General features: G+C 32.7%; 1 protein-coding gene across 7 annotated transcripts in view; it reads right to left on the reverse strand.

Annotated features, from left to right (window-relative positions):
* Positions 1-26385, reverse strand: part of LOC126887491 (zinc finger protein 729-like) — a 124215-nt gene that overhangs the window by 51695 nt on the left and 46135 nt on the right. For 2 of the 7 annotated variants that reach the window (XM_050655082.1, XM_050655088.1), the window contains exon 2: positions 15160-19655. The exons of 2 other annotated variants lie outside the window; for them this stretch is intronic. In XM_050655082.1, the coding sequence (XP_050511039.1) occupies positions 17566-19655 (2090 nt within the window). In that variant the 3' untranslated portion in view covers positions 15160-17565. Of the gene's footprint in view, positions 1-7914; positions 8584-15159; positions 19694-26385 lie in introns of those variants that run through there. 3 more of the 7 variants (XM_050655086.1, XM_050655083.1, XM_050655087.1) reach the window with 3 other exon arrangements.

Consider the following 26385-nt stretch of genomic DNA (forward strand, 5'->3'; position numbering starts at 1 on the left):
TACATTTGTTTACCTTTACCTTTACTTCCAAACCACAGCTGTTCTACAGCTGCCATATTGGATAATTTTTGACATGTCATTTGAACATCCAATCAGAACAAAGTTATAATGCGCATGCGCCGGGCTGATAGGTTTTAACATATAAAAATTCAGCCTTATAGCGCCGGTAAAGAAGTATAACTTCAAAAATTTAAAAGAGGTAGGTAAGAAAGTTAGTTTAATATTTAAATACAATACAAATAACCTGTTAAGTATATTTATTTCTTTGAAATTATATAATGGAAGTATAACTTCTTACGTGCGTACAAAGTACACACACATTCTTTTTTTTTGTATCACATATCAGTTGCAGGATGTAGGACTGTGTAATAGATGCTGTTGTAATTCAATAATTATTTACTTAATTTCTTAATTTTCTTTTTCTTTCAACTTTATTAGGAGTATTGGTTTAGTTAATGTTACTACAGCACTCAGCACTGTCTACCAGTACTAGTATGCTTGCTACCTGAACATAAATAAAGTTTAGTCAGTTATTTTTTTGTAGTTTTACTTTTTACTTCGCATTAATATTGTTATTGCACCTACTTACTCTCTAATCTATGTTTGCAACTTTGCACATTAGCAAACACAAATGTCTTATAAAAATGTTGTTTAAATAAACAATAACGAAAAAAACTATGTTTTAAAACAGTGTTTTAAAACACAACTGTTTTTTTCCAGTGTTTTTAAACATGTCTTAAAACATTGTTTTAAAACCCTGGCAGTAATGGGGCCATTTTTAATATTTTTTTATGAAAATTGTTTTGCATATACAGTAGACTCTCGATTATCCGAGTCTAGCTTATTCGAGGCCCTCGGTTAACCGAGGCAAAAGTCATAACTGGTGAGTTACAACTTTCAACCTTTACGCAACATCATCGCCTCAAAAAGAGGAATGAAGCTTACGCAACCAATCAAAGACTTATAAAACAGTAATACCTATTGATAAGGTAAATATTTTTACTGTATTAGTTTTGTCATTAAAATATCCACAGTTATGGTTGTTTATGTGTTTTTCTATCAATATAACCAATCTCAGTGCCAACCGAGTTTTTCCGTGTCCGAGGTAGTCACGGTCCCAATTACCTCGGATAATCGCGAGTCTACTGTACTTTTTTTTATGATAAATGCCCATGCAAATTTTCAAAACAATTGGTACAGTACTTTCTATTTTAGAAATTCCCAAAAAAAGTACATAAATTTCATACTTTTACACTAGGATATTTATTTTTTTTTATTTATTGATTATACAGGATAACCCCATTAACAGTTACATATTACATATAAGTTATGATTTAAAACATAAATAATTATTTATAATATAAAATCAAAACAATACTATCAAAAGTTATATTCAAAAAGTTCACTATGTGCGATCTTTGATGTTCAGATCATACAATAGGGGCTGGTTCTATGTTTTTATAAAGGCGCTTGCTACCGGGTCGATAAAAAACTTAAACTTGAGCAAAAAGAATAAAATGATTAAATGAGGCGCAAAGAGGTCTACTTACCAATTCAATCCTTGCATTTGGTCTTCAAGAGGGCCCTCAGCTGCATTTAACACTGCACCAAATCCATATACGAAAAAAGCCTTACAAGCTAGGCTATTAACACCGGCAAACTAGCGAGCCGTTGGTTGTCGAGCAACTCTCTTCTTTCGCCTCTTTCAAAAACTATAATTGCACTAATCAAGCAGACCTTTTATATCGCGATAAATATCAAGAACAAAATAAAAATAGAGATGGGACTTATTGCCTTCCTCGTGCAAATAATTTAAAAATAATTAAAATCTAACACACTACATACTAAAACATACAAAATACAACAAAAATCAACTGTACCAATATACACAATATCACAAAGCAAGAGATCTTTTTAACCTAGTTAAAGTTTTAGTATTGAATATATCAATATCGAGATGATTTACAGCCAAACCACACGGACCATGCTGCCGTTACTCTGTGGATCCACAGAGTGGCTGACGATGATTTACCATGGGCTCTTATGTAGAGTGGCCGGCGTACCCCACACGAGCGAGTGTAGCCGGTCACAGTCGCTCGCATAAGAACCCACAGTAAACTACTTTTGTGGATCCACAGAGTAGCGCTGCAGCGTGGTCAGTGTGGTTTGAGCGTTAATAGCCCCATGTATCTATCCAATGGGTTGTGAATACCATAGGTTGTTCTGTGGAAATGAATGTTGAAAACATTGTGGTAACGTACAGCTTGGTTTGGAACATTAAAGTTAATCTGATTTAACAGATCAAGCCATGTATGATCTTATATTCGCGGTGTGCAAGTACTTGGAAGGGAAACAAGAAACGACAGTGCACGAGTCGCTGAGAAATATTGCAACTATCTTAAATAATTAATATTGTCAATTGAAATTGTCAAGCTGGCGTATATTTCACACCTTCTGTCATTGAAGCAGAAAAATTATATATTGCTCCACAATATTGATATGATATGCAATTATTATATAAAAGTAAATTTAATTAATTGTATTTTGCTTGCAGTACTGCATTTTAATAACTAATTTTATTTACTACATACAATTGTTTACGTTTTGATAACATAACCTGAATCTTATTTTTGAAGTTATACTTCTTTAGGCGCGATTGAGATTGAGGGTGAATTTATATTGATCTGTGCGCATGCGCACACCGACAGTATGGTATTAGTCGTTATACGGGCTGATTGGGTGTTGAAATGATCTGTCAATAATAAATAATTGTTCAATATGAAGGTAAACAAATGTATAATATATTAGTTTTATTGTTGTGAGGACAGAAACAAAAAAGTTTATAATTGTAGTGACTTTTAAATCGTTTTTAAAAGCAACAGGTACGTAATAATTGTAAATGTATCATAGGTACCTACCTATTTGAACCTGCCAAAATACATAGTATAGTATGTAATACTTTTATTTACATAATTTGATTACCATCAAAATTTCTATCAACATTCACCTAATATATTGTTTTCTTACTCTATGTTTTGTTGTAATTTTTCAATTCCAAATGATTTCAATTCTAAATCAAAATAATTTAATTTAATTCAAAAATGTCAAAAAGTTTAATCTGTTTAGTTAGTCGATCTTCGCACATAATGACACATTGTCTCCGTGGCAAAGCGCTTAAGGCGAATGAACCCAATACCAACCGCGCTGATAAGCTGGTTCAAATCCCAATAGAAACTTTTATTTTTTTATTACATTTTATGATTGTAAGTATATTTATTATATAATTTTATTCTCAGAAAATACGTATTTAGTTAAAAATTTTTCTGACAATTAATGTTCAGAAATCATTTGTGGCATGTTTAATGTGTTTGTGTGTGTTTTATTCTTTTATTATTTTAATTTTTGGCACTGTTTTAATAAAAATGTTTGAGAAGTAGTAAGTATAAATTAGTTTAATATTTAAATAAAATATAAATAAAAAGTATATTAATTTCGTTTAAATCATATAATAGAAGTATAACTTCTTACGTGCGTACAAAGTAGACACACATTCTTTTTTCTTATTATTTTTTTGGGCTGTGGCCTTGACAATTATCCAGTAACCAGGACTAATATAATTGGACAATATAATTAAAAGTGCGAATAAAGTTGCAGAGCATAGAAATAGGGGTCGCTTTGCCGAACTTGCACAGTCCCAATATAAATATAGCACCTGACATATCACGATGGTTCTTGAGTGGGGGTAAAGATAGTTGTTGTTTGATAAGGAAATAATCATGATTTCTAATATAGGATAGCCCCTTAAACATTCAAACTCGATTTTCTCAAAAAGTACATGCACAGACATACAATAAGTGAGATTTAAGCCATCGATATGTAACATTTTTTATGTTCTTTATTCCGTCTTAACATAATTGTCCTGAGTTGCTGAATCAGGACTAATACAGGATTCCTACTAATAATATTTATACTTCCGCGAATAACTACAGCTGGCGCCATTTTATTAAAACTATTTTCATCAATTTTGTTTAACCTTCCGTTACTCGCGCCAACTTTTTGTGATCGGATACTCGCGCACGGTGCAGGAGACCGGGTCCAAAAATATGGGCCAGCAGTGTTTTAAAATTATTTTTTTTTGCAAAATTGTGTACAATTAAATTATTTAATGAATATATGATCATATAATTTTGTAGATATGCGTTTGTGTTCACATTATATTACTTTAATCAAAAATTTAATAATTTTCATTGTTATCCATTTATATGTATATACAAAAGCTTTGGAAGTGAAAAAAAATTGAATATGGTTAAATTTGTTTACTAAGAACTTTAGATCTTAATTCAATACACAAAAAAATTAAAAATAAAGAGTAATTGTAGTAACAAAAAAAGTTATAAAAATTAATTAACGTTTTTAAAACATGAAATACACAATGGTGTCACATGTTCGAAACACAGATATTTTGAGTATATTTGGCAGTAAAACTTTGTTTTTCTATTTTTCTTCCAATCACAAACAGCACAGCGACCTGAAGTTCCTGGTGTTACGACTGGTACTTGTTCTGTTGGTAAACCACATATCTCCCTAAGCCTCATTCTGATGGTTCTGGGTAAGTTATTCGACATAGCCCGTACTCTTTGGTAGTCACGGGTTAGTGACATCGAGAGTTGCAGTAGAAATTCCTTACGAGGTGTTTTAGATTGTTCATTTAGAGTAGTATAAACTACAAAAGAGTTTATTCCTGCTACATTTAACACACTAAAAAAAGGCACCATGGGCCATCGTCTTGTGGAACGAGCGCAATTATACTGCGCGCATAATTTATCCACCACATCTACTCCGCTCTTCATCTCATTATATGTAATTATCATCTCAGGTTTATTTGTGGTAGGATCAATATCATCTCCATAGTGCATTGTAGAGATGAGTAGAACATTTCGATTTTTTTTTGGAATATGCGAAACTAAGGTAATTCCGTCGTAAAAACCAAACATTGAAGAGCCAATGCACCGGCCATTATTTTGAACAAATTCTAATGGCAACTGTTTTTTATTTTTTCGAATAGTACCTACTAAAGTTAATTTTTCTGATTTAAGACTATCAGCTAGAGGTACACTACAAAACCAATTATCCACAGTAACATTCCTATTACTCCCATAAATATGTGCACAAAGCCTTTCTACTACATCTTGAGTCGCTGTACTTACTTCAAAAGGGCCATTTGGTTGTTTTCCGACGTACAGTTCTAAGTGGCTGGTATAGAATTCTTCTGCATCGGAAATAGCAAAAATTTTTATGCCGTATTTATTAGGTTTGCTAGGAATATATTGCCGGAAACTGCATTTTCCTCGAAAAGCTTCTAGTTTCTCATCTATGGTAACATAACCAGTATGAGAATAGCATTTTTTAATGTTGCTGTTAAATTTCTCTAGCAATGTTCGTATTGGAGCCAATTTATCTGCTTGTATCCTTTCATGTCTTGTGTGAATGTTATCAAATCGTAGACATTGCAAAAGAAATTGAAATCTAGACTTACTCATTACAAGCCGAAAAGTTTCAATACCAGTGCCATCTGTTCTCCAGAGATCCTCTAAATTCATGTGGTTTGCTTTTCTAATACCAGCAAGATAAAGGAGACCAATTAGGGCTTTGATTTCGGCAATGTCTGTAGGTTTCGCATCTCTTTGTCTAGTATAATCATTGGTAAGTCTCAATTTTTATATTTGTACAGATAACAACTTGATTTAGCATTTCTTCATCAAACATGGAATTCCATATGTCAATAGGTGTTGAATGAGTTTTAACAAATTGTTTTATAGCTGGCAATCGTTCATATATATTGATACTGCGTGTTCTTACATTCTTCGGTGGACAATGTTTTATCCACTTTGTTAGTTTATCTTTACCCATAAAGTGCGGCTCCCTTCTGAAACTAATATTATCTTCTTCTGTTTGATCGTCTTCAAATTCTTGTTCAGTATCACTACATTCAGATCGTTCTTCTACATGGTCAATTTCACTTTGATCATCATTATCTTCATAAGTTTCCTCGTCAGTTAATACTTCCTCAAATAATTTTAATAATCTTTGAGTCTCCTTTTCATAATCCATATCTAAATATAAATAAACTAATCTATAAACATTGAAAATAAGGAAAAGATCTTAAATTACCTTACTAATTAAAAATATCGATGTGTGATCCAAACACAAAAATTGGTGTACAAATACTCGCACACGGTGTACGGGACCGTGTTACATAATAACAAAAGGACAGCACTATTTTTCACACTGCGAACTGACTTCACCCACAGTTGATTGACCACTGAGGAGGTATACGAAGTAGCCATTCAAAATCCCCACTACAAGCAGAGTTACAGGAATTTATTTACAGGCCTGGTCTCCCACACCGTGTGCGAGTAACGGAGGGTTAAAAAGTGTGAACAACAAACTTGATGATTTTAGTTGATACACTAAAATCGAACCCTGAGAATAGGCCTATAGAGGCCTGAGAATTTACCACAAAATACTTTTTATTATTTTTGGTACCACTTATTAACTGAAATACCTACCTATCGAGCTAGGTAATCTAATTAACTATAAGAGCAAAAACAGACTAACAAACCACTCTGCAGCACTACTCTGTGGATCCACAAAGCAGCTTCTATTGATTGGCAGTAAATTCTTATGTAAATTAAATGTGGCATTCCAGATGATCCTCGCCACTGTGGCATCGATTACAAAATCATTGGGGCTACAAAATCATCTGTTTCAGCCACTTTGTGGATCCACAGAGCAGCGCTGCAGAATGGTTCATCTGTTTTTGCACTAATAGTGGTGTACCACCGTAAATAATATGTACTATCCGTTGCAAGATAATTCGGATGGAATTCCCCAGATTTGAATAGATTTTCCTCAGAACTTTGGATAGAATTTAAAATTGAACCTAATGTAACGAAAGACTAAGAGTACTATTCATTACAGCATTAAGGGAGTACAGTCAGTTTGTGCTTGATATCGGCGAATCGACCCAGTCTCTTTATCTGGGGAATTCCATCTGAATGATCTTGCAAAGGATAGTACCACCAGTGGTATATGTAGCACAGATTGAGAACCGCTGGTCTATAGCAAATACATTTGTTGATATAAAAGCCAGTTGTTGATAAATATGCAAATTTTAAAATTTAAGATATTATTATCAGAGGTAAATGATTGTAAAAAGCAATAGTTTTAAGTACCTAGGATCGGTATTACAGAGTAATGGAGAAATAGATGGAGATGCATGCAGTAGAATTAGGGCTGGATGGATGAAGTGGAAAGAAGCGAGTGGTGTGTTGTGTGACAGAAAAATTCCAATGAAGCTGAAGGGAAAATTCTATAAAACAGCCATAAGACCAGCTATGATGTACGGAACTGAATGTTGGGCAGTGAAAAAGAAAGAGGAACAGCGAATGCATGTGGCGGAAATGAGAATGCTTAGATGGATGAGTGGAGTGACAAAGAAGGATAAAATTAGAAATGAGTATATTAGGGGAAGTCTAGGTGTGGCACCAATTGATGCCAAAATGAGAGAGCATAGGTTAAGATGGTTTGGTCATGTTCAACGTCGAGACGTTAACCACCCAATACGAAGAATAGCTGAAGTGCAGATTCCTGGAAGGAGTAGGAGAGGAAGACCAAAGAAGACCTGGGGGGAGACGATAAGGCAGGACATGTTGGTAAAGGGGATTAACATTGATATGGCCCAAGATAGAATTGTGTGGAGAAATGCAATTAGGGAAGCCGACCCCGCATAGGGATAAGGCAAAGAGAATGATGATAATATTATCAGAGGTAAGTCCAATATACGATAAACGCGAGACTTTCTATATTGCTTGAATTGGAATTGTAGAGACTATACAACATTTTTGAACTTACTTTTATTTCCTGACTCAGGTGAATATTTGTCAGGTTCGTCTTTCAAATCTGGGAGATGTACTTCTGTGGGCAGCTGACTGGTCACGTATCGTTGGTCATATTCCTCCAATTCCTCTTTAACTTCGACTTTAACTTCCATAATTATTAAATATCTCGAGAGCAATCGAGTTTACCACACTTGACGTAGAGTACAGTAGTTCTCCTGTGCAAGTCTCTAAATTTTAGCCTCAGTTCTCAGTCACAGTGTTTAGCCACGTTTAGCAAAAAGCTAAAAGAATTCTTTACAATTTACAAACATTAAATAAATTGAAGATTTGCAAAACCCACGCTCCACGCTTACAAAAACTTGGATCTGCCTGCAGACCGAGCGCGTCTCGTAAATTCCACGGCTTCGCGCAATCGTACTTGAGACATGTCATGTGTTTAAAAATTTGAGTACCCACTTATTGGAATAGCCGTCGTGCCAAGAAAAAGTATTCCTATAACAGGGATATTCTAATAACCGATCATTAAGCCTCGTAAAAACGTTTTGGGACCTCAAATTTCTATTCCTTAAACAGGGATATTCCTTTAACCGGTATTCTAATAAGCGGGTTCGACTCAAGGTTCATAGATAGGGGTTGGTTCGACTGTAGTATTTTTACTACAAAAGCGATATTACGTAGGTCAAAATTTTTGACGTAAGAGAACTGTCAAAATATTAGATTGTGACTTTTCATTATTGCCATGTTTATATAATAAACATGGGAATAAAGAAAAGTCACATTAGCCTTTAACATAGTCAACGATGAGGGAGAGCTGTTTTGGGTCACGAGAAGACATCATAGTCATAGTGAGTGAAGCAAAAGGTCAGTCAATTTATGTGAAAGATATTTTTATGTTCAGAAACTAAAATTTTGAGTAAAAAGCATATGAATTAAAATTCCAATATTTCAACAAGTAAATAGGAAATATAGGTAATCTTGCGAATACATAAATTTGTTTTGTTTTACCAAAGTCATCGGGAACAAACCGATAAATTGTTTTATTTTTAACTAGAATAAATTTAAGTGGTAAAAATTTCATTCGGACATCTGTGTCCACAGGTTTTAGATTTGATAGATTTTTAGAGTATTGATTTTGATAAATAAAAGACAATTCTGTATGTTTATTTTATATTTTGCTTTATTTGTTTTTCCTATTTTATCCCGATTAGGATCAACTAAGACATACTGAAACCACGAGAGAAGATAAGTATATAACGTAAGATAATTTAGACATTTTTTTAATATTATAAAAAGGCAATTAAATAATTAATCAAATAAATAATAATTAATATAAAATTAATAAGAAGCAGATCATAACAATATCTATCGACAACTAGAATAACTGTTATAAAAATGTCACCGACGTGCCTTTTTGAAGTTATACTTCTTTACCGGCGATAGAGGGTGAATTTTTATATGTTAAAACCTATCAGCCCGGCGCATGCGCATTATAACTTTGTTCTGATTGGATGTTCAAATGACATGTCAAAAATTATCCGATATGGCAGCTGTAGGTCAGCTGTGGTTTGGAGGTAAAGGTAAAGGTAAACAAATGTATAATATATTAGTTTTATTGTTGTGAGGACAGAAACAAAAAAGTTTATAATATTGTAGTGACTTTTAAATAGTTTTTAAAAGCAACAGGTAGTAACAATAATTGTTAATGTATCATGGGTATAAACCTACCTATTTGATCTGCCAAAATACATAGTATGTAATACTTGTATTTATATAATTTGATTACCATCAAAATTTCTATCAATATTCACCTAATATATTGTTTTCTTACTCTATGTTTTGTTGTATTTTTTCAATTCTAAATCATTTCAATTCAAAATTAAAATAATTTGATCAATTTTCAAAATATCACAAGTTTAATCCGTTTAGTTAGTCGATCTTCGTAAATAATGACACATAGTGTCCGTGGCTAAGCGTTGAAGGCGAATGAATTCCAATACCAACCGCGCTTATCAGCGCTGGTTCGAGTCCCAATAGAAACTTTCTTTTTTGTTTTTTTTAATACATTTTATGATTGTAAGTATATTTATTATATAATTTTATTTTCAGAAAATACGTATTTAGTTAAAAAAATTTTCGACAATTAATGTTCAGACATCATTTGTGGCTTGTTTAATGTGTTTGTGTGTGTTTTATTCGTTTATTATTTTAATTTTTGGCACTGTTCTAATAAAAATGTTTGAGAAGTAGTAAGTATAAATTAGTTTAATATTTAAACAAAATATAAATAAAAAGTATATTAATTTCGTTTAAATCATATAATAGAAGTATAACTTCTTACGTGCGTACAAAGTACACACACATTCTTTTTTTTTCTGTCACATACAATTTAATGCATTAGAAAGAAATCGAAAAACAGTGACGCACTGAAAGATGATCATGAGAAAAAGATACTACATTCATCTCGCTTAACTCAACCGGTTTCGAGATAAACGCATTTCAAATCTGCGATACAACATAATTTTTGCATAATATCATAAACACCCGAAAAATAAACATTAAACCATAATAATTGTGTCAGTTCTCATATGTCATTGCATCGCAAATTCCATTTGAAGAAATTTGCGATATATTTTTGTAAATTTTTATGTTAAGTTATTTTTCGGGTGTAACTACAATGATATTACTTATGCAAAAAATTATGTTGTCTCTCAGATTTAAAATGCGTTTATCTCGATAACGGTCGAGTTTAGCGAGATGAATGTAGTATACCTTTTTTATAGATGGCGTAGCTACTTTTGCTAAACTACTCAACGCTTAGCTACTCTACCTACCTACATACAATTTGTATAATTTTATCAAAAAAACAAGCATTTACTCTGCAAATTGTATATTTTGTTTTGCATTTTCATATCAAAATACCGCGGTATTAATCTTGTACTTTTTTTGAACTAGGTGTATTACTTAGGTAATATTATTAATAATAAAAAAAATTATATTAAAATACAATGTTAAAAACTTTAATATATTATATCAGTATATTATGAATCAGTAGAAACGATTATATTTAAATTTGGTAAATTATAACTCCGCACGACCACACAACTCAAAACACAAGTACGCAAATACGGTTGCGTGAAGCGTGGCTCGAAGCCGTGGAATTTACGAGACTCACTCGGTCTGTAGATCCTTGTCTTACACTTTGACAAAAGAAAATGAGGTTAGGGCAATGAACTGTCAACACGGATGGAAAGGAATGGCCCCATTCCATTTAAACAGTGAAGCGAGATTGCGGCCAACATACAAGTGAGAGGTCCTAGAGAGAGAGAGACAGAGCTTGTCAGGGAATATTTGCTACAACATGATGTGATTTTATAAATCCCCCACTTAGAAACTGAAATTCCCTCAAATCAAAGTTCAAACCCCTTAGATTTAAATTTTTGCCGCATTTTAATAAATTGGTAGTTAAATGTAGAGAAGAGTAAACAAAAATTATACTACTTATCAACAGACAACCCTGGAAATAATTCATAGGTCCTATCTTCTTCTGAAGACCTGTCCTATATTTTCTGACCGCGGCACCTCCTGGCACCCTGTAGATTTGTTAATCAAGTTATAAGGAACTATTTTCTAGTTCCTGCAAAAAGTTTGTGCAAAAAAATCAAATCGGAATAATTTCGCCCCTAACGGGGGCACCATACAGCCTGGACTACACAACCGCGAGCAATTCAAACTAATCGCACATCATTCGGACATTACGAACTTGGGTCTCCAGGTACTACGTCACGACTCCCTTCTCTTCGAGATGTGCAATACATTATCTTGTTTTGTCATTGTTATTTATACATAGTATCTATTATGCGTTAAACGATGGTTTGCTGAATTCAAACGCGTCGTACCGACAACAATGATACTGAGCGCTTCGGAAGGCCAAACTGTGGCAAAACGCAGTTATTCCTGAAAACATCGAAAAAAAAACACTGAAAATGGGGAATTTTTAATTCATTCGCTTATGTTGGATAATAAAAAAGTTAGGTACGTTAACAACTTGCCATGTTTTTCATCAATAAATCCTCATTTTCTGCTTAGTTTAATAAAAAAAGCCTAAAGTAGGCTATGGGAAATGGACAACTTAATAGATTACATTAAGTACATTTTACTGCGCTGTCAAAAAAGGAAAAAAAAATTTATTTTACAATTATTTAAGCATTGCTTTTAGCTTAAATTAAATGTTCAAACTTCCAAGAGGCAGGTAGTTGGCGGGAGCTTATTTAAACATTTAATTTAAGCGAAAAACAATGCTTATTTGTCAAATAAATATTTTTTCTGTTTTATGAAAATAGTAAAATGTATTTTAAATTAAATAAATTACATACATTCTCTTTTTTGGCAATTAATTTAATTTAAAAAAATTTTTTCGACACTGTATAAACAATTTAATATGATAGAATTGATTCAAAATATGACATAGCCCAGACATCCAAAGTGAAAGGTATCCTCCAACACCAAATTGTTCTATATGGTCCATATAATGTTCAGAAAAAAGTCACACCTTTTTGAGCGTTGGGTTTGGGGGGGGGGGGAGAAGTCGGTAAATTCGTAGTTTTTTAGGTTTTTCGTCAATATTATGAGGTTTAGCATGAACAACCTTCTATACAAAAATGTTCTACATTAAATTTGAAACAAAAAAGGGCAATACGCTATGCATAATCTTTCTAAAATGAACGGTTCCAACGTTACGGAGGTAGTATAGTATAATTGGTCCAAAAAAAGGCCTAACCCAGACATCCAAAGTAAAAGTTTTCCTCCAACACCAAATTGTTCTGTATGGTCCACATATTGTTCAGTAAAAAGTTACACCATTTTGAAGGTCCGGTTTGGGGGGGGGGGGAGATGGGGGAGAAGTCGGTAAATTAGTAGTTCACATGTGGAGGTTTTCGATACTTTTTATATTTTTTGAGCAATTGATGATAATTTTGGGTGGTGAGGTTGACGTTTCTTCAAGGGCTTATCACTAACATACCATTGGTCACTGAAATAGCAAATCTTGTTAAAAAAAATTTCTTTCAATCAGTAAAAATATTATAAATTGCCCAAAAAATATAAAAGAATGTGTGTGTACTTTGTATGCACGTAAGAAGTTATACTTCTATTATATATGATTATAAACGAAATTAATATACTTTTTATTTATATATTTTATTTAAATATTAAATTAATTTATACTTACCATTTCTCAAACACTTTTATTAAAACAGTGCCAAAAATTAAAATAATAAAAAAATAAAACACACACAAACACATTAAAAATGCCACAAATGATTTCTGAACATTAATTGTCGGAAAAATTTTTAACTAAATACGTATTTTCTGAAAATAAAATTATATAATAAATATACTTACAATCATAAAATGTATAAAAAAAAATAAAAAAATAAAAGTTTCTATTGGGATTCGAACCAACTTACCACGCGGCTGGTATTTGCGTTGTATTGGGATTCACTCGCATTAAAACTTCGCCACAGAGACAGCTTGTCATTATGTGCGAAGATCGTCTAACTAAACAAATTAACCTTTTGACATTTTTAACTTATGTAAATCAAATTATTTTGATTTTGAATTGAAATGATTTAGATTGAAAAAATACAACAAAACATAGAGTAAGAAAACAAAATATTAGGTGAATATTGATAGAAATTTTGATGGTAATCAAATTATGTAAATAAAAGTATTACATACTACTTACGTATTTTGGTAGGTTCAAGGTAGGTATCGGAGCCCGTATAACGACTAATAAATTTCGCAATCACTTGCGTCGTGCAAAGTGGCTATGTTCAAATATCTATCATAACAAAATTTGATCAACTATTTATAAAACACTTACCAGTGAAAGATTCTTTAGCTTTGAATAAGCGAGATCTGCGGCACTCATACTAGTCACAGTTTGATGAGCTTTCACATTGGCATGCAACAATCATCTCTTCTATGTAAATAAGTCCAAAAATATAATATGAAAACTATTTAAAAAGGCAGTATAACCATTAACTAACTTTTTGTTTGTTGTTTCTCTTCCTACAAATTTTAAAACGCAACAAGCATACATTATAACCAAACCACAGTCCCACAGCTGCCATATTGGATAATTTTTGTCATGTCATTTGAACATCCAATCAGAACAAAGTTATAATGCGCATGCGCCCGGTCGCTAGGTTTTACCATATAAAATTTCACCGTCATTACGCCCGTAAAGAAGTATAACTTCAAAAAGTATCGAAAACCTCCACTTTTCACCCTCCGTAACTCTGGAATCGTTGATTTTATAACAATTATGTATAGGACCTTTTTTGTTTAAAATTTGATGTACAACATTTTTGTATAGAACATTGTTTACGCTACAGCATATTTTTAGAAATATTGAGGAAAAACTACTAATTTACTGATTTCTCCCCCATCTCCCCCCCCCCCCCAAACCAGACGCTCAAAATGGTGTAACTTTTTTACTGAGGAATATCTCGACCATATAGAACAATTTGGTGTTGGAGGAAAACTTTTACTTCTAATGTCTGAGTTAGGCCTTTTTTGGACCAATTATACTCTACTACCTCCGTAACTTTGGAACCGTTCATTTTAGAAGGATTATGCCTTTTTTGTTTCAAATTTAATGTAGAACATTTTTGTATAGAAGGTTGTTCATGCTGAACCACATGTTTTAGAAATATTAACGAAAAACTTAAAAAAAAACTACCGATTTCTCCCCCCAGTCCACATTATGTGGACCATATAGAACAATTTGGTGTTGGAGGATAACTTTCACTTTCGATGTCTGGGTTTGGATCTAGTTATACCATACTAATTATGTTAATATTTATATTACTGAATACAGAATTGAATACCTTTTCAAATGAGCTATCACACAACCCCTACTCTCATTTAAAAAATCATCGATTACGCCATCACGTCCATATGGATGACGTCACTTGTATGAAATATATGCCAAAATATCGTAATTTAAAAATAATAATCGACCTCTTTCGGGATTTTTCCTTAAAGTCGCCGGTTTACGAAATATCGAATTTATTCCAGGCATTTGCACCATACTGTATGTAATTTTCTGTAATTTCGAGGCTTTCCGATACCAAATGGATGCAAAAAAATACTTAGAGATTTTCGGGGTTGCTGAGTATGTTTATGACGCAGTTGAAGGCCTCTGGAGTATCTGGTGTCTAGGGTGGAGAGTAAATACAAATAAAAACGAGTATAATAATAAATTAATATCGTTTGTTCTTACAACCAGCTCTTTATTTTTTTCACAATCAAGAATTTGAACATTTTAGAGGTAATTTTACATTTACAATTAATTGAAATATTTATATCGATGCCTCAGAAGCCAATCGGTGTAAGTCAATAAGTTTTTAAAATGAGATACTAAGATGTTTCTGAATGTAGTTGCAGAAATATAAGTAATTATTAAAAACAAATAAACCGTCTTTATTTATCATAATATGGGTAACATATTCATAAATACAAACAAGGAAATAATAATATACATATAGGGTGTCCCAAAAGTAGCGGAACGGACGAATATCCCGCAAACTAAACATCGGATCGAAAAACTGGAAAATACGTTTTCAATAATTTTTTAAAATCTATCCAATGACATCAAAGACGATCCCCCACTCTATTCCCTAGAGGTGGGGTGGGGGGTAACTTTGAAATGTTAAATGGAAGTCACGAGTTTTTATTTCAGATTTGGATTCCTTATGTAAAAGTGAGTAACTTCTATTCGAGACATTTTTTCGAATTACAGATAGATGGAGATATAATCGGAAAAAACAATTTATCGTGATACCATAGGTAAATTATAGAAACGGTCTAATATCTCGAGAAATGCACTTCCAAATGAAAACCCAAAAATATGTATTTAATATTTTTCAAAAATCTATCGAATAACGCTAAACATGACCCTCCACCTTACCCCTTAGAGGTGGGGTGGGGGTTAACTTTAAAATCTTAAATAGCAACCAATGTGTGTTAAACCGTTGATTGAAATATTACACTTCAATCAACGGTTAAACTTAAATAAGTCATTTTTAGGGAGAATTGACTTACACCGTTTGACTTCTGAGGCATCCATATATGTTTTATTACATAATTTATTATATTAATTTTTGTCAACTATCATATGACTTTTTAAATGAAAGAGTTGAATAAACTGCTTACTACAAATTTCGCATTCATAAGGTCTTTCAGCAAGATGAACTGACATAGGTATTATGTTTATTCAGAGTGGATTAGTGAGAAAACTCTTTAGAGCAAAGTTCACATTTATAACTCCTGTTATATTGGTTTTCTCCACTGTGAGTTGTCATATGATAATTTAAACCATTTAGTTGCCTAAACTGCTCGAGACAAATTTCACATTTATAACGTCTTTCCCCATTATGAACTAGAACATGTTTACTTAAATTATAAAGGAAGACATTGCAAAAAACTAGAATTGATTGCAGTACTAGGAAAACCAACAAAGAAAACGGAACCGAGAATCAAAAAATATTCAACGAGATAGTGGCAATAAATAACTAGTTAAAATAGCGACGTGGAATATAAGAGGATCATTCCAGGAAGGAAAACTGAAGCATCTAGTAAACGAAGCCAAAAAATATAAATTTGATCTGGTGGCTCTACAAGAGACTAAGCAACTGGGATAGAGCAGTCAGGAAATAGATGGCTACGTATTATTTAACAGTGGATGCAATAACAGAATATTGGGCACAGGTTTTCTGATAAGTAAGAAATTAAAATAAACTGTTGTAGACTTTAAAGCAGTATCGGATAGACTATGCACCCTCAGGCTAAAAGGAAAATTCCAAAAGATATAGTTTGTAAATATACGTGCACCCTCAGAAGAAAAATAAATAGAAATAAAAGAGCAATTTTATAGCACACTAGACCAAGTACTAGACCACTTGCAAGATAATTCGGATTGAATTCCGACAAAATATATACAAAAAGTACATATTTTGTCGGAATTCCATCCGAATCATCTTGCAACGAATAGTATATGAGGCTATTCCCAAGTATAATATGAAGATTGTCATAGGAGACGCTAATGCTAAAATAGGCAGGGAGCAATTATTGTTCTCCCACAATAGGAAAACACAGCTTCCATACATAGACAAACGAAAATAGCTACTTCCTAGTGGATTTTGCTAAAGAAAAGGGACTAATAATAAAGAGCACATACTTACAATGAAAAATTTTTTACAAAAGTACAGCTGGTTCCAAAAAAAACTGATACAACTCTTAAAGCGTATTTTGTAGAAAATTGCGCAGTGTATTTTGAAGGATAAATACTTATTATTTACATGCTGTCACTGCCACTGCCAAATCTTAAAATTTGTCAGATAACTTATTCTGTTCAACGTCAAAAAATGGCTGTTATTTTCTTATTTGTCTGTCATAATAAATATAATATACAATAATGTATCAATTGTAATGTCAGATCAATCACACACTGCTCAAAATGATCAAATCATACTATTTACAAGAGTCTTATCAGTTTTTTAGAAACCAGCTGTAATGGAAAGAAAACAAAAATATGATGGTCGTAGTTAAATGTAGTTGATGGTTAAGAAAACTAGATATAAGATCAATTTCACATTGAAGGTCATTCTTTGGTGTGAATTTTCTTAACATGTCTTTTTAAACTAGATTTATAAGGAAACTGCTTAAGGCAAATTTCACATTTATAAGTTCTTTTTCCAGTGTGAACGTTCATATGAGTATTTAAATGACCTTTTGTAGTAAACTGCTTACTACAAATTTCACATTTATAAGGTGTTTCTACAGTGTGAACTAGAACATGTTCATTTAAATTACTTTGTAGTGAAAATTGCTTAAGACAAATTTCACATTTATAAGGTTTAATTTCAGTGTGAACTTTTGTATGTCTACGTAAATTACTTTGTTGAGTAAACTGTTTAAGACAAATTTCACATTTATGTCTTTCTCCAGCGTGAATTTTCATATGGATATTTAAATAACTTTTTGTAGTAAACTGATTACTACAAATTTCACATTTATAAGCTCTTTCACCAGTGTGAACTACCATATGCTGCTTTAAATTACTAAGCAGAGTAAAAGGCTTATCACAAATTTCACATTCATAAGGTCTTTCATCAGTATGAACTGACATATTATGTTTTTTCAGAGAGGATTTAGTAGAAAACTCTTTAGAGCAAAGTTCACATTTATAAATCCTGTTATATTGCTTTTCTCCACTGTGAGTTGTCATATGATAATTTAAACCATCTTGTTGCCTAAACTGTTTACTACAAAGTTCACATTTATAAGGCCTTTCTTCAGTGTGAACTTTGATATGTCTATTTAAATTAACACGATGACTAAACCGCTTAAAACAAATCTCACACTCGTAAGGTCTTTCCTCAGTGTGAACTTTCATATGTTGATTTAATTCACCTTTTTGAGAAAACTGCTTGAGACAAATTTTGCATTTATAAGGTCTTTCCCCAGTGTGAATTAGGACATGTCTACTTAAAGTACTGTGTAGACTAAACCGCTTAAAACAAATCTCGCACATATACGGTTTTTCACCAGTATGACTTCTCATGTGTTTGTTTAAACAATTTTTGGTAATGAACTGTTTAAGACAAATGTCACATTTATAAGGTTTTTCACCAGTGTGAACTTTGATATGTACATTTAAATTTCTACGAAGACTAAACCGCTTAAAACAAATATCGCACTCGTAAGGTCTTTCCCCAGTGTGAACTCTCATATGTCCATTTAAATCACCTTTTTGAGAAAACTGCTTGAGACAAACTTCACACGTATACGGTCGTTCTCCAGTATGAACTAGAACATGTCGACTTAAAGCACTAAGGTAAGTAAACCGCTTAAGACAAGTTTCACACTTATAAGGTCTGTCGTCAGTATGGCTTTTCATGTGTGAATTTAAATTACGTTTTACACGAAACTGTTTTAGACAAATGTCACATTTATAAGGTTTTTCGCCGGTATGGCTACTAATATGATCATTTAAATCACGTTTTTTAGCAAACTGTTTAAGACAAATGTCACATTTATAATGTCTTTTGCCAGTATGAACTATCAAATGAGTATTTAAAGTAGTACGAAGACTAAACCGCTTAAAACAAATCTCACACTCGTAAGGTCTTTCGCCAGTATGAACTCTCATGTGTAGATTTAAATAACGTTTTCGAGCAAACTGCTTGGGACAAATTATACATTTATAAAGTTTTTCCTCAGTATGAACTGCCATATGATTATTTAAAGTACTACGTTGTCCAAACCGCTTACGACAAGTTTCACACTCATACGGTCTCTCGCCAGTATGAACTCTCATATGCAGATTTAACTGATGTTTTTGAGCAAACCGCTTAAGACAAGTTTCACACTTATAAGGTCCCTCGCCAGTATGAACTCTCGAATGTAAGTTTAAATTATATTTTAGAGCAAACCGCTTGTCACAATTTTCACATTTATAAGGTCTTTTCCCACTATGAAGTCTCACGTGTACATTTAAATAACGTTTTGTAGTAAACTGCTTGTCACATATTTCACATTTATAAGGTCTTTCTTTAGTATCAATTTTCAAATCTGTTTCCGTATTTTTATTTAATGTCTTCTCTTCAGAGTGTCCACTTATATATTCCTCTTCTTTATGAGGCGAAGGTGCTTTCATAATTTTCGTCCTATTCTCCTCCTTTGAATAATCTAAAATAAAAACCAATTATAAAAATTTTGCTTACGACCTGGTAAAATTGGCTAGGAGCAAAGCGGAACTGATGGAAGCAGCCAAGAAGTCCGAGGAAAAGCAGTGACCAAAAGATAATATATCAACGAAGAAAAAACAAAGTATATGGACTGGTCAAACAAATAATTTACTCAGTGTCAATACATAACGATGAAAACAACAAAAGGAATCCAATATGGATTCGAAGAAGTGGAAAAGTTTTAATACTTGGGAAGTATTTTCACAAAGGATTCTAGTATCCAAGAAGAAATACATAAAAGAATTATGTCAGGTAACTGTGCCGAATATGCTCTCAACAGTGTGTTGAGAACCAAAAATATATCCCGAGGAGCAAAGTTAAGAACCTACAAAACCGTAATAAGGCCAATCGTAACTTATGCATCTGAAACATGGAACACATCAAAAAACAGCAAGAAATCCTATTAGTTTGGGAGCGACAAGTGCTGTGCAGAATCTTTGGTGGGAAGAATGTAAACGGCCAATGGATGAGAAGAACAAACATGGAGCTATCAGAGCTTTATCAAGAACCTAATATACTAGCAGTGACAAGAGCTCAAAGAATTAGATGGCAGGGTCACGTCCAGAGAATGGGTTCAACGAAAGTAGCAAAAATGATAATATCTAGTGCTTAGAGATGGAGCAATGAGGTCAAAGAAGACATGACAAGACTTAACATAACCAACTGGAAAAAGAAAGCTAACGATAAGCGAGAATGGAAGAGAATAGTACAACAAGCCATGTTCCTGCTAGGCCTGTAGTGCTCATATATTGTTAATATATAAAGATTTTGCTAACAGAGGCACCTAGAGACAGGTGCTGGGGAAGGCCAGGGCCCGACTTGGGCTGTAGTGCCGTAGGAGGGAGAGATAAAAAATTTTGCTACTAATAATAATTATTGTCAAATTTATTAACACATTCGCTGCAAATTTTGACGAGAGTTGTTACCCAGGACTGACAAAAATATACTGTCTTAGAAATTACCAGATTACTGTTTCCGATCGGAGTCATGAACATACATAACCCACTTTTTAAACCAGGAGGGGTAACATGGAGTTTATGAACATTTGTTGGTCAACTTGAATCACTGTTATGTCCTCAGTCTGCGTAAATTGTTATCGTACAAAACAACAAAATGAGTTTAAAGTGGTCAGAAAATGTTATGTTCAGATTTATAAAATTATAATATCATAGCCATGACTGTCCTTTGAAATCATAAACTGGATTATTACAAAAATCAAGAAGCTGGAGAAAATGCATTAAATATGCTATTATTAAGTTATGCACTGTTCCTTGATGACCTCCTAACAGCCTATCATCCTGCACAGAAATTGCATGTCCTAACGCGTTTGTTGTGGTATAAATGACATTTCAAAACTGTGCGCTATAGGGCTGTACTACAAGAGCTTAAGGGGCTATCCTAGTGTAAAAGTACTTTGCGAATTTCTAAAATAAAAAGTACTGTACCAATTGTTTTGAAAATTTGCATGGGCATGTATTATAAAAAGAAGTACATGTAAAACAATTTTCATAAAACAATATTGCAAATTAAACGATATATAGTATTTTTACTACAAAAGCGATATTACGTAGGTCAAAATTTTTGACGTAAGAGAACTGTCAAAACATTAGAATGTGACTTTTCATTATTGCCATGTTTATAATAAACAGGAAAACTTACAGAAAAGTATACAGTAACCAAAAAACAATCAGATATTATTAGTTTTCCTTTCCATATTAGTCCATGTGCGAGGCCACTTTCGTATGAAAAATATTTCTGACCCGATTTATTTGCGGATTCCTGTTCAAAAATGTCCCCTTTAAGGCTATGGGTACATAATTCGCAAATATTTTACGGCTATCCCTACCTTTTATGTCTATACACGGCAAATTACGTGTAGTAAAATTCACACTGGTATGGATATACATACATACATATTACTAGAATGTCATTCTACTCGACAATGTCATAACTAGCTTAAAGAGATGGCTTTTGAATGTTCTTGGATAACTGTTATTTTTTGTATAATTGCATATTATTAATTCAGTTAATAAATGTGATAATTCTTTCACTAGCTATGTATTGAATGATTGTAATAATTTATATGTACTACAACAAAAACTAATACTCAATCGAGAAAAGTGTTAAAGTGATTTTTTTAATAATATATTGTTACTATGGAACGCTTACAATTTTGAACATCTTTACCAACAAAATACTTGGATCACAGAATATATCTTGATGTATTCTCTGCTTCTATCTTCCATAAATAATACACAATAAATAACGTTTTATAAAGTTCACCTCTTAAATCAATTATTTATCAAATACCCTATATTATATCAATATTATTTAATCAACAACTAAAAATAATTATTTAAAATTGTCACTGATTGTCAGTGTCTGACTGACAATATTCTATTCGACTAAGTGCGTTGTATGACAAAGATAGATTTGGAAAATATTACCACGGACATTGTGTTCATTTTTTCGAATCCTGAAAAAACCAATAAATATTTTTGAAAAATCTAAACGCAGAATGAACGACTAAATTATTACCGAGGGCCCAAAGTCCCTTAGAATAAATAAAAAGTTTATTTTGAATGAGATATTTGAAATTAAAAATAACATTAAATTTTCTCTTAGTTTTTCACCCCCTGTAACTTATTAAAATAAACATTATAGAAGTTCTCAGGGACTTTCGGCCCTAGCTAATAACGTAATCTTTCATTCTGCGTTTAAATTTTTTAAAAATACTTATTAGTTTTCTCAGGATTCGAAAAAAATGAATCCCCATTTGAATAGCATTGCAGCCGAAAAACGTACCGATCCTCTTAAACAAATCAGAAGGGTGCCGTAAAACAATTTTTTAAGCAAATTCAAAATTACTTTTTTGTCTCGAAAAATGTATTTTTAGGTTTCTTGGTTAATTATAAACAATAAAGGTCTCTTGTCATATTTCTATTTTGATAGTTTTCGAGTTATAAGCGATTTAAAATCTGAAAAATGCGAAAATATGCATTGATGCTTGAAAACTCTGCATTGATGCTTGAAAATATGCTTGAAAACTCTTAAATTTTAAAAGCATGACACATGATCTTTTTTATTTAACATGACCCAAAAATGCTAAAAACATATTTTCGCGGGATAAAAAAGTGAAGCTTTGAATTTGTTAAAATAACATTAAACAAAAAAAAATTTCGCACGGCACCCTTCTGAGTTTTTTATAGGGGATATTTTTTAACAAGAACCCACAAAGAAACCGAATCAGAACAGTCAGACACAGGCAGCATAAATCCGGACCCCGGAAGTGTCATATGTTTTCGAAACGGACCCTCAGGGAAACTAATTGGTGACCCCTGAACTAGAACATGTTTATTTAAATTACTTTTTACTGCAAACTGCTTAAGACAAATTTCACATTTATAACGTCTTTCACCAGTGTGAACTACCATATTATGCGGCTTTAAATTACTTAGCAGAGTAAAATGCTTATCAAAAATTTCACATTCACAAGCTCTTTCATCAGTATGAACTGACATATTATGTTTATTCACAGTAGATTTGTGAGAAAACTCTTTAGAGCAAAGTTCACGTTTATAAGGTTTTTCACCACTGTGAGTTCTCATATGATAATTTATTAGTTGCCTAAACTGCTTGAGACAAATTTCACATTTATAAGGTCTTTCCCCATTATGAACTAGAACATGTTTACTTAAATTATAAAGGAAGACATTGCAAAAAACTAGAATTGAATGCATTACTAGGAGAACCAACAAAGAAAACGGAACCGAGAATCAAAAAATAATAAACGAGATAGTGGCAATAAAGACAGAGGCGGCTCGTGATAGTATGAGGTGGTGAGGCACACTACACCTGAGGAATTTTATTATTATGGTTAGCTTCTCTTTAATGGCCAGAAGGTAGATTTTGTGACGTCATAACGCTAGGACAAATCTAGGACCAATAATACCGGACAAAAAATCCTCACAAATTATCCCTGGACAAGAAATACCCAGAGAAATAATCCCCGGACAAATGCTTTCAGCCGCAGTGCAGAGAGATATTTTGAATTCCAATTCCATATTGAAAACTTCAAATTTTACATAACAAAAGATTGTGTCTTAAAATAGTATATTGTACAACAAGAGAGAAAAAAGACATATTTCTCACGAGCGCAGAAGTTTGTTGGCACGAGTCGAGGTACGAGGCAAGTGCCGCAAAACAAGCGAGGGAGAAATATGTCGTTTTCTTACGTGTTGTACACTGTACTTTTTCTATGGATGCGTTTTTGTCAAGAGTTCAAATTTCAAAATTAAATAATTTAGGTGATTTTATGTAGATTATATGCCAAAATTGAAATAAAATACATATTATACAGATATGTAAGTATTTAATATTCTTAATATTTATATACTTTTATTTATTTAAAATTATAGTTACCAGTTATATTTGAACAATTTTGAAAGGTAACTCGTGCTAAGTTTTAATTTGATACATTTTATTTGACAAACACATTTGTGTTTGTATTGTGCATGTTACCCGTGCATAACCCGCGAGAAAAAATATTCCTCACTGCAATGACCGACTTATCTCACAGTCTGAGAAATTGTTCGTTTTGAATGTATGGAAGTAGTGAGAGAAGTTGCACATTGTATAGCATCCATAGAGAAACTACTTTTGTATGTAAACGTTCGATGTTAAAGTGGAAACGTTAATAAAATAATTTTTTAAGTTAAATTGTATAATTTTATTTCTCATTTAGAATAATAAATTACATAAATGCCACAAAGAAATGGCTTCAGAACAATATTCTAGGTGATGATGAATAATGATTTAAAATGAACACTGTTTTAAATGCATATCCATAAACTTCTAAAATATAATAATCCATTCGTATATACCGCGTGTACATAGAAAGCTATGATCTGCAATAGACTTGTGCTTGAACTATTTAGTCATTTCAGTTCGGCTATTCCCATTCCGTTCGGCGGAGCCCGAGGCAAGCCTCAAAGTAGGATGAATTTTGTTCCTAGAATCGGAGGCACATTTTTCAAATTTTGGCGGTTTTACTGTTGGCGTTGTCCCATACTGTTGCAGATGGTGTGAGGCATGCTTCAACGGTAATGATTTGAGAAAGTTGGAATGGCACATGGAAGACGGATATATAAGAAGATAAAGAGTCAGGGCCGTACCGATTTTAATTTTTTTCATAAAAATAAAGGTATTTAGGAAATTTCAAAAAGCTAAATTATATTTAAATAACTGATTATAAAACAACGAAATAACGTAAATAGTCGATTGATATACCGGTGACGCACTGCCTCACCTGCCTCATAGGACAAGCCGCCACTGAATAAAGAACTAGTTAAAATAGCGACGTAGAATATAAGAGGATCATTCCAGGAAGGAAAACTGAAGCATCTAGTAAATGAAGCCAAAAAATATAAATTTGATCTGGTGGCTCTACAAGAGACTAAGCAACTGGGATAGAGCAGTCAGGAAATAGATGGCTACGTATTCTTTAACAGTGGAGGCAATAACAGAATATTGGGCACAGGTTTTCTGATAAGTAAGAAATTAAAAGAAACTGTTATAGACTTTAAAGCAGTATCGGATAGACTATGCACCCTCAGAAGAAAAATAAACAGAAATAAAAGAGCAATTTTATAGCACACTAGACCAAGTATGTGAGGCTATTCCCAAGTATGATATGAAGATTGTCATAGGAGACGCTAATGGTAAAATAGGCAGGGAGGAATTATTGTTCCCCACAATAGGAAAACACAGCTTCCATACATAGACAAACGAAAATGGCTACTTCCTAGTGGATTTTGCTAAAGAAAAGGGACCAATAATAAAGAGCACATACTTCCAATGAAAAGATATTCACAAAAGTACAGCTGGTTCCAAAAAAAAACTGATACAACTCTTAAAGCGTATTTTGTAGAAAATTGAGTAGTGTATTTTGAAGGATAAATACTTATTATTTACATGCTCTCACTGCCACTGCCAAATCTTAAAATTTGTCAGATAACTTATTCTGTTCAACGTCAAAAAATGGCTGTTTGTTTGTTATTTTCTTATTTATCTGTCATAATAAATATACTATAATGTCAGATCAATCATACACTGCTCAAAATGATCAAATCTTACTAAGAGTCGTATCAGTTTTTTAGGAACCAGCTGTAAATGAAGATCGCCAGATGGGAATAGTCAACCAAATTGTCCATGTTTTAGTTGAGAAAGATGAAGAAAACTGCATAACAAAGGTGATTACATACAGAGGATCTGATATGGATTCAGACCACTACTTGGTAGGAATACGGATAAGACAATTGGTGCCGATCCGCCGAAACAAAAAAAAACAAAAATATGATAAAAAAAAAAGAATGTGTGTGTACTTTGTACGCACGTAAGAAGTTATTCTTTTATTATATAAGTAATTTCAACGAAGTAAATATACTTAACAGGTTATTTGTATTTTATTTAAATATTAAACTAACTTTCTTATCTACCAATTTCAAAAATTTTTTATTAAAACAACCAAAATAAAAAATATATATGAATCGCCCGGGATTCGAACCCGCGTCCTTCCAATCTCGGAGCTAACGCCCTACCAACTACTCCAGCGAGGTCCTTGTAATTGACACGTAAGTTTCGGATATAATTACACAACACGGCGACAAATA

The sequence above is a fragment of the Diabrotica virgifera genome, chromosome 6 (genome assembly GCF_917563875.1).
Source record: "Diabrotica virgifera virgifera chromosome 6, PGI_DIABVI_V3a".
In the NCBI taxonomy this organism is placed as follows: Eukaryota; Metazoa; Arthropoda; class Insecta; order Coleoptera; family Chrysomelidae; genus Diabrotica; species Diabrotica virgifera.